At 34.2% G+C, this 11,925-nt stretch overlaps 1 protein-coding gene across 1 annotated transcript; it reads right to left on the bottom strand.

Annotated features, from left to right (window-relative positions):
* Positions 1 to 271: 271 nt before the first annotated feature.
* Positions 272 to 3,241, bottom strand: LOC103427081 (putative 4-hydroxy-4-methyl-2-oxoglutarate aldolase 3). Its single transcript, XM_008365149.4, has 2 exons — positions 3,083 to 3,241; positions 272 to 1,017 (listed from the first exon to the last, which is right to left on the bottom strand). Exon 2 carries the CDS (start codon positions 1,008 to 1,010, stop codon positions 510 to 512), a length of 501 nt encoding a protein of 166 aa, XP_008363371.1. The 5' UTR covers positions 1,011 to 1,017; positions 3,083 to 3,241; the 3' UTR covers positions 272 to 509.
* Between the last annotated feature and the right edge of the window lie 8,684 nt (positions 3,242 to 11,925).

Here is an 11,925-nt window from a genome sequence, read left to right as displayed (position 1 = left end):
TTATCTCTGACCTTCCAAATCGATTATGGTTGTACTTAAAATTTGGTATTCCTAATCAAGTCTCAGGTTGACGGCTTAATATTTATGTTGAGCTAATATACAATTATAGATGGCTCGTTATGTGGTTTAATTCCAATTTCTTACTCTTAAGTCTTAATATAGTTGTTAAAAAAATTAAAGGTTAACTTGAAATTTGGTGTAAGGTAATGAGCACACAACCTTGACTAACTGACCACACAAGTCTACAAACCCATCACCAATGTCAACAGCGTAACAAAAACAAGGTTAACTTGAAATTTGGTGTAAGGTAACAAGCACACAACCTTGACTAACTGACCACACAAGTCTACAAACCCATCACCAATGTCAACAGCGTAACAAAAACAAGGTTATTTGATATGCTAACAAACCTACTTAAACAAGAAATTCCAAGTACAATTGAATTTGAGAACTCAATCCCTCTTATTGGTAGCACAAGAATAAAATGTGAATCAATCAACGATGCTGATTCAAACAGACAATTCAGATACTGAAATAAGGATGCCATCATTATCTGCATACAACCATTCCCCTTCACGAATCAAGGTTCCCGCAATGTTGATCAGAACATGCTTTTCTCCGGCGCCTTTTTTGTTCGATTTCACCGGATGAGATGCCAAAGCCCTCACCCCAATATCACACTCATTGATCTCGTCTACATCTCTAATGCAGCCATTCACCACAATACCTGCCCATCCCATGTTTTGAGCCAACTGTCCCAAGTTCCCTCCAACCAAAGCACATCTCATGCTTCCTGCGCCGTCAATAACCAAAACTCTTCCCTCGCCTTTGGTCTCGAGAAGCTGTCTGACTAAGACATTGTCCTCAAATACCTTTAGTGTGGTAATGGGGCCTGAGAATACTCGAGATTGTCCGTATGTCTGGAAAATTGGTGGCAGCACACGCAAATCTCCACTTTCCAAAAGAGTTGTATTCGAATCACAAATTTCAGCAGTTGCCAAGGTAGCCATATTTTGCCTGCAGATACATACAGTCGCAGATCATTATTAAAATGTGGTAATGCAGATAAAAACTGCCTACGAATAAGCTCAAGCAAAAAAACAATAATTTCTCGTCGCACTTACAGATTCCTAGAATTCTAGTACACTCGAGAAAATAGAGGGATAGAAAGAACGGACCTCGTTTGGCAGGTCGGAATGTACTGACTATTTCAGTTGTATAAGATAAACAATCGTCAGATTGTACTGACCTAATAATCGGACGTTTGGTGCAACATTGGACTAATAGTCGTATTATTTATACTATGTTTATTATTATCTAGAAACCTAAAGATTTTCAAATCCTATCTTCAAAACAAGAAGCAAATAAAAAATCCCCCATATTTGAGCAAAACCTAATTTCAACTATGTTTGATTGTGTGCTGGATTAACAAAACTTTAGATTATAATTATTATTGTTTAATAATTTTTAAATAATGATTGATGGTAAAATGAAGAAAAAAGGTAACTACACATAAGAAAAATTAAAAAAAAAATCAGAAAAAAAGAACAGCATAGCGTAGCACCGCCACCATTGTGCTTCTCACCACCAACTACAAACCATCATCTCCATGACTTCTAATCCTTTGAAACCGAAAAATAAGATGAAATCTCTCCTAATTTATTGAAATTTCCATATCGAGTGGGGAGAGAGAGATTATGGTTCGAGAGGATTTCCAAGGAGTTAGACAATTGTTGAGAATTTCTAAATTTGCTGAAATTTCCAAACCGAGAGGAGAGAGACAGAGAGATTATGGTTCGAAGCTTCGAGAACCTAGAAAGAGGTTGTTGGGTTGGAGAAGAAGATGAGGAACTAGACGGCAGCGTGTTTCTGATTGAAAGAGGGAAGAGAGAATGCACAACTTGTTTTTGATTCAGTGTCCGGACTAATTATCATTTTCCTTTTGAGACTATCAGTAAGCGGGTGTTGACCGTATAAAAGAGGTTGGACCATGTTATTAATCCCACAACTATTTTATACCAAAATGCACCAATTACCTGAGTCCGTATAATTAATCCTATTTGATTCATTATACGAGCTGCCAAACGAGGCCTTAGTGTTTAGACGGATATGGCGCCAGCATTGTGCATACTGCAGAGTACTGGTTTATATAAAAGCAAGCTCGGTAAATTCATCGACCATATTTGCATTCGATATAACCAGTTAAGTGAAAAAGTATACTAGGACACAGTTTGCTAGGATCCAATTTGTCTCACAATCTGAAAAATAGCGTATCTTGGAGCAGTTTAAGAACTCTTGAGCACGCTTCCTTGGTTCCTACAAGCCGGATTTTTGGGGCAAGTTCTACTCAACAACACCGAGATTCAAGAGAGACAGTGACAATCTCAAAAACCCCCGCCTTCAAAAAATTTACTTTCCAATGTATGTATCAAGGTTAGCAGCACGAACTAAACTAATGGAAAGCGAAATCCCACATCTTCAGATGGGAATCTAGAGAAACCTAATGAGGACAAGCTTAAATCTTCCTAAATGCCCCAAAAGTTGAATGAGCAGCGGGAGATTGTTAGTCTTTTAGTTAGCAAAAGGAAAGAGGAGCGGACAGGGTTGAATAATTTAAGTGATAGCTAGAGGCACAAACTCACAAAGTTTTACCTAGGGACAACAAAAAAAACCAATAAACATGAGGAATTCAAATAAAATAGAACAGAAAAGCCATGCATCTAACATCTTTAATCCATTAGCACTCATTTAATCATATAATGGATTGATCAGTGACATCTGACAAGATGCTAAAGGGTAGTTTCCCCCAGTCCCAAGTTTCCCGTCTGCACTCCTCTCGGACCTCTCCTCGTTTTTGTCCATTGATTCTAGTAAGGAGAGCGGATGAGAAAATGAGAATGCGAAAATCATTTTCTAAATACCAAATTCCGACGTAAACTTATTTATACCTGGAATGCTACGCAAACTTATCGAAACTTGAAACGCTACAACGGTGACAGTATTTGAAGTCAATAACATGCCGTAGCATCTAACACAGACAAATTTACGTAAGGAAAGCTGAAAACAGGGAATTGAAGCTTACCCAGAAGAGAATGAGATGACTGTGTTTGCTCTTCTTCTTGTTCTTCTTCTATGTTTGCTCAATCGGTCAAGTCTTTCATTCTTTTTAAATAAAATAGTTAAAAGATAGTCAAAAGCAGCTGATATCAGCCTTGAAGAGTCTCAGTAGTAGTTACCAATTTGACAACAGATTTGCAGGGTTCTGTGCCCCCTGAAATTTCCTTGAAGTTGCAGTACCCGCCAATGTTAGTTATTAGCCTTTCCCTCCTCTATGAATATTCTTGGGCTAGTCCAAGTTAAGGAAGGGTTGGGCTACTAATTTCCTGAGGTTTCATGGGTCATGTTGTGGACTAGTCACTAACCCTAGGCTGAACCTGAAAACGTGGCTCAAATGTTACAAATAAACGAGGTACATAGGCCGACCCAGCCCTGTAAATGCATCGAGCCAAGTCGACCCACAACTGGAGAGCCGGTTTAAGTCGATTTTTCTATTTTAGAAGGAGACCGGTTAGTTTTGTCACAATAATTTGGGGTTGGTCCTAGGAATGAGTCAGAAAAAAGTACTTAGTTCGAACGAGACTCGAATTTAAGTAGGGCCAAAAGCAATTGGCTTATGGGACAGACAAAATTGGATTTGAATCTAAACTAGTATGAGTTCTCCAAATTATACGTACTAAAGTCCTACGGCAAAAATCACTGTTCAAAAGAATAGTGTAATGACGGAATTACCCCCGTTTTCGGTTCAAATTGTTCTTTGTTTTTCTCATGTGAACAATAAAATCACGAGATTGTCCCGCGTTAAAATTTTCTTTACGGGAGGTAAGCAATTTATCATACTTTACATTTTAAAATTTTCTTTACAAAAGAAATTTATCTTCTGGTGATTTTTTCTGGATACCCAAGGATTGAAAGAAATATGGGTTCTTGAAGGATTGGAGTGGTGAAAGCGGGTAATCAATCAATAAAAGAAATAAGGGTAATTTTCAGGGAAAGTAAAGAGAAAGAGAGGTAAACTAGTAACGAATTAGCTGCAAATACCCATTTTCGCTTTACGTTTCTTGATTTCTACATTGCGGTGCAAGAGAAATTTTTAGTAATGACGGAAACACGGATGGTACACCATGTGTTTTTATGCAAGTTGTGGAAAATTTTAATTTTTAAGTTTTTAACATTTTAACACACATAAACTCACCATTTATATAGACACACATGATGACAATCACACTAAAAAATCTCTCATGGTGCAAAGTTCCCTTTCTCGATTAAACCAAGGCATAGCATTGGAAAAAATATGTAATTATCAGGGTTTTTTGTTGTTGTAATTTTTCTAATTTTGAGGGTTTTGTTTCCAGCTCAAATTTCGTGTCGTTGTCTTTCCAATCCCTCTCTACTCAAGGTGAGGAATTTAAACTTCTGGGGCTGTTATTTATTATATTCGAGTTGAATTTAGTATTCTGGGTTATTGAATTTGAATAACTGTTGGGGGTCATTGAAATTGGTATTCTATATTATATTGGAGTTATAATTGGTTTGATTTCAATAACTTTTGGGCTTATTGAATTTGTATGCTTTGGTACTGTGGTTATTAGGGCAGCGGAAGAGTCAGTTTGGTGTTCTGGTTATTTTGTCATTTGACTTTGGATTAGAATTCGAATTTGATTCAATCGAATAGGCTACCTTTTTTTTTTACTGGTTCTAAAGTTTCCTTCATGCAAAGCAATCCATCAAAGTCTTCTTGAGCAGCAGTTAAAAATTTGATTGTGGATTGATCGCTCGAGCAGCAGTTAAAAAGAGAAAAACTAACGAAAAATCCTCAAAAATTTTAGTTTTAATCCAAATGACAAAATAAAGGTGTAAGTGAATAGTATTAGAAGTGACTTTTTAGGCTAAACATATCTTTAACGTTAAAAGTAAACGGTATCAGAAGTATTTCATTAAGACTCCCTTAAAGAAATTGAAGGTAGAATCGAATAACAAATAGGAAACTTTAGAATGGTGGATGACGAAGTTGGAATAGCATCAAATTGATATTTTTGGTTTTTAAAGAGTGGTGGGCGAAGTAGCGGGAGTGAAGTGCTAATCCTGCTTCAAACATGATTCCAATATAATTAGACAATTTTCAATTATTTGCAGATGGATTTGGACCTTGACTTATGTATTGTATTAGGATGATATTTTTTTTTTTTTAACCTTTTGTGCATATTCTTAGACCAATGGTGGTGACAATGTAGAATCCTAAGTTCTTTGTGATGAGAATCAATGGTTCCAATGCAACATTCTGGCCATTTAATAAATCAGCGGTTCAAATGCAGCATTCAGCCAGTGGTGGTGACATGTGCTTCAGACAATTCTCTAAATCAGGTTCAACATTATCTCAAATATGCATAAGTTATTGTTGATACCTATAGAAAAGTTTTAGTTGAGCTTTGATAAAAGTAATTTTACCATTGACAGATTGAGTTGCACCACCTCCTTTTCTACTTATGCTACAAGGAATCGTACTCAATTTTGAGTCTTCGTTTTAGCCACATCACCACCAACTACTATTGCACCTTAGATACCAATTAAACAACCATCACTCACAAATTTGTATGAAAAACTCATCATGTAAACTGTATATAGCTGGTATGTAGAAATCCACTTTTTTGTTGTACATAGGCTCTTAATATAAATTCAATAGAATATAGATGCAAATTTAAAGACTTATTTTACCATGTGAATTCATCTGCTTTGATTGTTTTTTGAATTATTTAGAAATGGATGTGTTAAATTGTGGTTAAGGTTTCAAAACCCGCAGCGGAGCACGGGCATTTTTGCTAGTAAGGGCTAAAATATCACTCACATTTAACTAAAATAGTTTAGTCCATACCCAACCACCAAATAAGCCTTGATTCACACTCAAATTTTTTTTTTTTAACAAACGATATTATCCATACTAATGGGTTGGAGAGTAAGTTAAGCCTCATAATGGGCTAACAATAATGTAGTTCAAATTCGCTTTTGGTAAGAATTGAACCTAAGACTTCTCACTTACAAATGAAGAGGAATGTAATTAGACTATAGTACTAAGTGGCAATTCTGACACTCAAAATTATGATACCCTGAAAGACAAATGCAAAAGAGTGGAAGTTGAAAAAACAAACGATAACTTCCCCTTCTTGATTTTGTGAAACGTTTACATGTAAGCGACTAAACATAGCACAACTCTTTCTTATATCATTTAAACATCCGTTCCAGCCGCGTTTGCTTCTCACGGGCAGGGAGCAGCTGCAAATTTTATATCTGCAGCAGCTTTTGTTGCTAAGAAATAGTAGCAGCTGACCCTTTCTGGTTAATACATTTTGTTCCATTTTTTTTTTCCCTACTTATTAAACTACAAGAAAGCAAGGTATTAGCGATCAGGTTTTGTCTGCGGTTGTATTCGGATTTTTCCTTACTCAATATCGTTAGTTTTTAAGAAAAATACTAACAAGAACGAACTTGTACAAGATTGTTTTTATAGGAAACACTTTTACTTATAAGCATTTCTGCTAAAATACACTTCAATTTAGAAGTACTTTTTAAAGAAGTACATAGCAAATGCTTCTTAAAAGAGTTTCTACGACACAATCACAAACAACTCCTAATTGACCTTACCAAAAACAGAGTAAAAGAAATTTTAAGACACATGTATATTTCTATTTCTCGAATATTCAAATGTTCATGAAAAAAAAAAGAACAGTTGTTTATATCAATATCATGAATTGATATGGCATGTGACAATGTAGTCACACGAGCTTGGTTCTTATCTATTGCTTTCACTTATTAATTTGGTCGGCCCAAAATGTCAAAGCAAATAGGTTATTAGGGGAAGAAAAGAAAATTTGAAGACAACTAATGGTATGGTAGGTCTGAAGAAAAATATTTAAGAAATAAACGTGGTACCCACGATTTATAACTTTTGAAGAAAATTAACCTTCCCAACCCATGATTATATTTCATGATTTACAGGTAAGAAATATGGATCCATTTAATCTTCCATAATCCATATCACTTAAAAGTCTTAGCTAGATATAAGCTATTTTATTTGATCTAGTCGAGGCCAAAATGGTGACATGAGTTACTCAATGCCCTTCACATAGCTCAAATTATCCATTGGATATTTTAGTTGGTTAGAAACATATAATATGTTAATTCATAAGGAAAACGAATTGGGCAGTGCTACATACATCAAATTCATGCACTAACTAATATGACACATTTTGTACCATATAAATTTTTGGGATTAGCTACAATACTTACATGTATTTAATACAATCATCATCTGACCATTAGATATAATTCATGTAAATATATGTATTTAGTACTATCGCCATATGACTGTTGAGATGGTGATTATATTAACTGCATGTAAGTATTGTAGCCAAATCTTAACATTTTATTATAATTTATTAATAAAATTTCAACTTGAGTTAAAGCACAAATTTGATTGGTGCCACATTATTCTAATAATTTTTAAAGATTTTAATAGAGCCAGGCATGTTCACGCAAGGATGAGTAAAAACTATTAAAGGGAGATGTTAGTAGTCTTTCACTCGTGCATATTTATTTTATTTTCTCAACTCTCTTTTTTACGCAAGTGACCCTTTATTATAGTGGTGAAGAAGAGTGTTGCCCTTACATTACGGTATATGTATCAGTAATTTTATATTTGGTTATTTTCTTGAAATGATCTTTAAAGGCTAAGCAAACGATTCAGGTATCAATATCATTGTGCAACACTTGCATGATGAAAAGCCAATAAAATTAAATCTAAAAAATAAAAAAATAAAAAAAATCTAAATGAGTGAATTGCTGACGTACATTGCCATTAACATAAACCCTGCAAGGATTGCATTCATCAATTAACGACTATTAACGTAACCCTACCAAAGATAGTATCCATCAATTAACGAATATTAACGTACGTAAGCCCTACAAAGTTAACATCCATCAATGACTATCAACATAGACAATCAGAGTGTGTCAGGAACATAACTTAGTATACAAAGTATTATTATACAAGTGGTTGAAATTTTTTTTTCAAGTATCAACCGTTTGTATTATGACACTTAGTGTACCAAATCGTATTTCCGGCACACTAAAAAATCTCACGAACGGTAAAGCTCTAGTTTCATATACTTTTTAAAGAAATCAAAGTCACGATTTTAATTATTTATATTTAATTCTTACTATTGTTATTATTTGCTCACTTGACTCACATCCACAAAGTTAAAATCGCTTGATCCCCTCATCATCAAAGTGATCGACCTTGGTCCAACATTAGAAAAAGCACGAGCAGACAAAGCTTTTTTTTCTTAGTATTAGAGACAAAAACCTCATAATTAATATCAACATCTTTCGTAATCTTTTGAAAAGAAAAGCGAAAAAACTATTCGTGTCATCAAACTTTGTTCCATCTCTTGTAAACAGTATCACCCAAGTAATGATTATATAGCTAAGGAAGGGTGTATTTCACGAGCTAAGGCGCTTTTGTTAACATTTCATATTTGCTTTAGGTTCTCATCAATTTGTCACATGCAGTTAAGAGCATTAATTTATCGTATTCAAATACGTTAATTATATTTTGTGAGTAAAACAATGAGTTTGTAGCTTGAGCGATATATATGAGGCCTTATGTTAATTTTTCCGGTCTTAATATCAATTGGATAGAAAAAGAAAAATCCGAAACAACAGAATAGGATAACGTCAATAGGACTTCCGTGCTGGTGTGGAAAAAGCAATTGAGACATCTATTTACAAGCTAACCAATATTTCAACTAACCCTAGCTAGTGTCTCAAAGAAACGTTTTAAAATTTAGAATCTCCCATGGAAAACGCAATGTACCAACTCACAAATAAAGTCAAATATTTCGGAGGGTTCCACCAGCAATCGACCAGGCTCCACTTCTTCGGTTCTTTCTTAGACGTCCCTACTTTGGGGCAGACCAAAGTTCCTGGCCACCGGAAGAGTCTTGGCACGTTTTGTTGATTTTCCCTTTTGGAACACTCCAAGCTTTCTATTCGTTTGATTAATCAAACTTAATCACATGTATATCTAATCAGATTGTTTATAACATCCTTTTGCACAGGTGAGACTCAGTCACATTATTGGCTACATAATCTCTTGTATACGGGAAAAATGAAAAGAGAAAAATGTTTTTGTCCTTATGCTAAAAAATGGTTTTGATTTTTGTAGTTTGAGCGGAGTTTCATTAACTATTTTGTGATTTTAAGTATATACATTAATTGTGGCAATTCAAGGACAATGTCTTAATTTCGTAAGAAAAAATCGACAAAATTACTATGAGTGAAAAATGTGAGATTACATTGGACGAAGGGCTTTTATGGTCACTAAATTATATTTTTGTATCGAACTTGTTTCAGTAATGACTTTCCCTTTGACTTCAAATGTACCCCCTAATGTGGTAATTCTATTAAAAGAATTGACAGATTTAAATCATCGTCCTTGTTTTCAATCTCTAACAAACTATAGGACTCATGTGAAAATTGAAACTATTGAAACCAAAGTGAAACTTAGGTCATATTACAGGTAACCAACAATACAAGAAGTTATGTAAGAAATTTTTATTTTACTTCTTCCCTTAAACGGGTGGTCTAGGGTTTAGAGGAACGAGAAAAAACAAAAATTCTTGCATAATCATCATCAAACAAACATGTGTAGATCACGACACAAAACAAATAGAAACTATGAGAATACAACAGCGCAGATGAATCACTCAATTTGAAAAACGAGAAGAAACAAACAAAGACACTAACAAAACCGCCTTTAGATAAATTGGAGCAAGTTGCGTCCCAATGATTAATATTATACGATTACAATAGACCAATCACTAAGAAAAAGAGTGAAAACAAAATTGCTAGCAAACGAGCAAAACATGTAGCAATGCCACCTACTAATTGAGTATTGTTATACGTACCTTATTTGCTAACTACATCTTTAACGGAAATCAAACCTACTTGAACAATTAAGTTCTACATAAGTCTTGCCTTGTATTATATGTAATCAACAACGTAATTAATAAATATGTATAAAATGATTTTGTTATTATATACTAATCACATTGTTAATCATCATGAATGTGAAATTCACTTATATAAATAGATCAACTTATACGAGATATATAAGGATCAACAACGAATAGTGCAAAGAGTTTTATCATTTCCATACCAAGAGGGGAAGGGAAAAAACGACCTTTGCGTGAACAATATTTACGTTGGCATTTATGCACCAATGAATGCCTACCTAACAAATAATAAATGGTATCCATAAATGGACAGAAATAGTATAGAGGAGGAGTAAGGTTGAAGAACCCGTGAAAAGGGAAGGAGGTATGGCTTAATAGCCTTAGCTCTTGAGTCAAAAAGCAGTTGAGTTTGGTCCCAAGAGAGGGGAGAGGAACTAGGAAGTTGAGTTGAGATCATCTCCGAATTTTGTTTGGATTCACCAAGAAATCCAAATCGCGTAAATTAAATTTTACGCATCCTATTAACTCATTACACTAATTCATCTCATATAAAACAAGAGCCCGAATCTTTCTTTCTCTTGAACTATCCGGATTTTTTTATCATTAGATTCCGGATAGTGAAAACCCCAAAAGATCTCAACTCTAGGAAGTGTTATGTGGTAAAATTCTCTCACTGAAATTTTATATAGCTTTTGGCATGGAGGGAAGCCATAGTGTGGATTTTGGCACTTTATTCATTACCAACTTTATATAAATAAATAAATAAAAGGGACGGTCCATAAATCAGTCTGCTTTCTTTGCGAGGATTCCGCTGTTTTTAGCTAAAGCAACAAAAAATTTGTTTTGGTTTATTTGTTATATTTCTCAATCATACGTGTTATGACATTGACAATGTTGCCAATGATTTATAAGGGTTGATTTCATATTTGCTTCCTAAACTATTGGAATTTTCCATTTTAGTCCACCAACTTTATTGATTCTTAAACATTTGAAAGTATGTGTAATAAAGACGGAAAGTGACTTTTGTTGCAGAAGTTTACTAAATAGCACATTAACTCAATTTGAAGGACATTTTAACTTACCTACTTGCTCAAAATGTCTTCTATAGATTAGGACTTGACCACTTTTGTATCGAAGGAAGCATCAAAGCTAAGAAATGGTCAAAACCAATGCGATTAGTTTTGTTTGGAGATGTTTAAACGCTACTAAGGTCTGGTTTGGTACTGAGATGATTCTGAAAAAAGCTGGTATAAAAAAAAGTTGGGAGTTGTTTTTGTGTTTGGTAAACATTCAGCTTCAGCTTTTTTTCACAGTTTTTGGTGAAAAAAGCCAAAAACAAGAAGCTGCAAAACTTAGATTTGAAAAACCGGCTTTTTCACATTTGTTTTACATAAAATTTTATCAAACACTATAATACTGTAATTTTTTTTCAAAATCACTTTTACAAAAAAGTTTACCAAACATTCTGCTGCTTTATTTCACAGCTGCTTATTCTTACAGCACAGCAGAAGCAGCTTTTTTTCAAAGCACAGTAATACCAAACCAGCCTTAAAACTAACGAGTAAAAAAAAATAGTTTTCACCTCAAGAAAAATGATTATGAGGAGATTGAACTACGTGGTATGTTCGAACCAAAAACCAACCAAATTGAAATGTGCCTACTACTAATTTTGTCAACTTTTGTAATTGCCGTCACTATTATCCTCACTTAATAGGTTTCTAAAAGCTTAGAGGCCAACTTCAAACAAAAACAAACATAAGGACCAAAGTAGAACGACCACTAAAATTTAGGGAGTAAATTTGTAACTTAACTCATATGATAAATAACAAATAAATTAAGATGGCTAAAGATTTTATAC

The sequence above is a fragment of the Malus domestica genome, chromosome 03, assembly GCF_042453785.1.
Source record: "Malus domestica chromosome 03, GDT2T_hap1".
NCBI classification, from domain to species: Eukaryota; Viridiplantae; Streptophyta; class Magnoliopsida; order Rosales; family Rosaceae; genus Malus; species Malus domestica.
Note: the sequence above shows the minus strand (reverse complement) of the source record. Positions and strands in the feature narration are given on the sequence as shown.